The 3,121-nt window shown below is 43.1% G+C and overlaps 1 protein-coding gene across 1 annotated transcript in view; it reads left to right on the plus strand.

Annotated features, from left to right (window-relative positions):
* The first annotated feature begins 1,194 nt into the window (after window positions 1-1,194).
* The window catches only part of ANKRD33 (ankyrin repeat domain 33), an 8,776-nt gene continuing 6,849 nt past the window's right edge, over window positions 1,195-3,121 (plus strand). The window contains exon 1 of the mRNA XM_015828367.1: window positions 1,195-1,494. Within this exon, the coding sequence (XP_015683853.1) occupies window positions 1,195-1,494 (300 nt within the window). The remainder of the gene's footprint in view (window positions 1,495-3,121) is intronic.

Genomic DNA, 3,121 nt, shown 5'->3' on the forward strand with positions numbered 1-3,121 from the left:
AAGTAAGATTATAAGCAGGGTCACAGTCTCACCTGTGCTGACTTTGCTTAACAGCCAAGTTGCCGGTCTCAACTGTGGTTGCTAAATGAGGACTACAGCTAGTCCTCAACTTACAATCACAATTGGTATCAGAACTTCCACTGCTAAGCGAGGCCGTTATTGAGTCATGCCCGATTTTGCCTCCTTTTTGTTATGGTTGTTAAGTGGATCACCCTGGCTGTTAAGTGAATCACATGATTGCTAAGCAAATCTGCTGGCCCCCCCCCATTGACTTTGCTTGTTGTCAGTCACCTGGGAAGGGGACAAATGGAGATCGCGTGAGCCCAGGACACTTCAATGGTCATAAATAAATACATGCTGGTTGCCAAGTGCCTGAATATTGATCACATGACCATAGGAATGCTGTGACAATTGTAAATGTGAGGTTAGGTTGTAAGTCACTTTTTTTCCAGTGCTTTTGTAACTTCAAACGGTTGCTAAATGAACGGTTGTTAAGTCAAGGACCAATTTTCATCTTAGCAACTGCCAAATAGAGATCTACAATAGTCTTCAGAGCAGAATATGTTTATTTTACTTTTGGAATATAATTTCTTATAGAGAATATCGGGCAAATGACCAATACAATATAGCAGTGATGGCGAACCTTTTAGAGACCGAGTGCCCAAACTGCAACCCAAAACCCACTTATGTATCGTCGGGTGCCGGGTGGGTGTGGCCCATTGGCTGGGCGTGGCTGAGGTAACGGCAGACTGGGTGGGACTAAAAAGTTCAATCAATCAATTCCAACTTTGCAAGATTTTTTTTTCCTGCGAGAAGTTGAAATTGACTGATTGATTGAACCTTTTTTTTTTTTTTGCACATGGCGGTGGAGGCCTAAAGCGAAAAGGTTTTGTAAAACCCAACTGAAGGCCTAGGACTGGGGTGACGGCGCATGTGCCCACAGAGAGGGCTCTGAGTGCCGCCTTTGGCACCCGTGCCATAGGTTCGCCATCACTGCAATATAGGGTACCATCCCTTCAGAACAATAAATATTAGTATTATTCTCTCAAACCCACGAACATAGGTCTTCTCCTTTGCATTGCAGATCCCCCGCAAGTAATTGAGAAAGAAGACAGAACAGAAATAGTCCTTTCCAGGGAAAAGAATATGGGCCACCAAAACCACATCAAAAGCTACTTTCTGTGAGCAGCCTGGATGAATAATGATGACTATGGAAGAGATTCAAACACACCACCCACCCTAAACAAATCCAGTTCAGAACTAGACTATGAGGATGAAGATGATGAACGACAGGAGAAATATCCAGATACCTGCAGCCTCTTCTCCGATGACTCCATCTTCCCAGATTATGAAGATGCTCTATCTGACAGTGAGGACCACCGAGAGGTCACATTGTACTGGTGCTGTGTCAAGAACAATGCAAAGCGATTGCAGGATAAACTTGACATGGGGGTGACCAGGGAAGAAGCCATGGAGTTGGACATCAACGGACAGGTAATTGATCTGACACAGCAGGTGTGAACTGGAGATGAAATGGTCCTGTGATGGTGTAGTTCAACTGGGATACAGCTAGAACAAAGTTCAGCCTAGTAGGTCTTCTGTGGTCTAAAAAGGAATCCCTAGCTTTACTGATCTTAAAAGGTGGTCATAGTTAGTTACTTAAAGCTGGAAGCTTCTATTGCTCCAGAATCATTGGTCTATTTGTGGTTAGCACTCACTGCCATGAACGTACTACTCCATTGCTCCAAGCCCTGGCTGTACAGACTTCTGATTAGCTTCCAAATGCAAGTCAAAGTATTAGTGATTATGTATAAAGTCAATATGGCTTGGCATGGAAGTATCTTCTGGCTTTTTCAACCACAATTGTTTATCCCAGGAGAAACTGCTGGTAGTCACCCTTTCCACAAGGTATTTACCAAAGAAGCGCATGTCTTCTGTTTTTCTATGATAGCACTTTAGACTTTGGGATAACTTCCCTCTTGAATTGGGACTAGCCCTAACAGAATAACAACAGAATAACAGAGTTGGAAGGGACCTTGGAGATCTTCTAGTCCAACCCCCTGCTCAAGCAGGAAACCCTATACAATTTTAGACAAATGGTTGTCCAATCTCTTCTTAAAAGCCTCCAGTATTGGAGCGCCCACAAGTTCTGGAGGACAAGTCATTCCACTGATTAATTGTTCTAACTGTCAGAAAATTTCTCCTTAGTTCTAGGTTGGTTCTCTCTTTATAGTTTGGCCTTCTGGAAACTACTGAAAACAGAGCTGTCCCAGAGCACCTACAATGATCCATGATACAGATATTTTTACAATATTTTATTACACTGTACCACTGAGAAGCTAGGGATTGTAGCAGGTAATCTCTCAAAATAAATCAATGAATGCAGTCATTCCACAGATTCAACCTACCTTAATATGACTGCTTCATGAAGCAATTATCAACAAACTATTTGATATTTGTGCCTGGCTAGAGGATAGGGCGAACCATGAGCGAATGGCACAAAGACACAACCATCTGGGGCAGATCATTGGCCTATGTTGCCATTACTTTCAAGTTTAAGTCCTAGAGTGGAATTTATTCATAGTATTCCTCACCACCATCACCAATTCAGCTAAGAGCTAAAGCGAATACTTCTTTTTGGCTGCATCTGTGCTGCTAGGTAGACATAGATTCTCTTCATAATTCTGGGTTATATGGCTGCGATTTCTAGGTTTTATACACAGAAGTGGAAGAGATGCAACACTTGATTGGGGATCCTAGGAGATTAGGATGCTTGTCCAGGGCCACCAGTCCCACCCATCATACTTCCTTGAACATTTTATGTTGCTATATCCCAGTTTCTTCCATGCACCCTGTTTTTCTCTGTTGCCAATGAGTGCTCCTTCCAGCTAATCAGTAGGACAACCCCAAAATTGGGGGAGGGGGCACCATGCTTCACCTTCATTCTTTTTTCACAATGTCCTGAAGGCAGGACAAGAAGCAACGGATGGAAACTAACCAAAGAGAGAAGCAACCTAGAACTAAGGAGAAACTTCCTGACAGTCAGAACAATTAACCAGTGGAACAACCTGCCTCCAGAAGCGGTGAATGCTCCAACACTGGAAGTTTTTAAGAAGAGACT

The sequence above is a fragment of the Protobothrops mucrosquamatus genome, unplaced genomic scaffold (assembly GCF_001527695.2).
Source record: "Protobothrops mucrosquamatus isolate PMUCROS unplaced genomic scaffold, P.Mucros_1.0 scaffold4424, whole genome shotgun sequence".
In the NCBI taxonomy this organism is placed as follows: Eukaryota; Metazoa; Chordata; class Lepidosauria; order Squamata; family Viperidae; genus Protobothrops; species Protobothrops mucrosquamatus.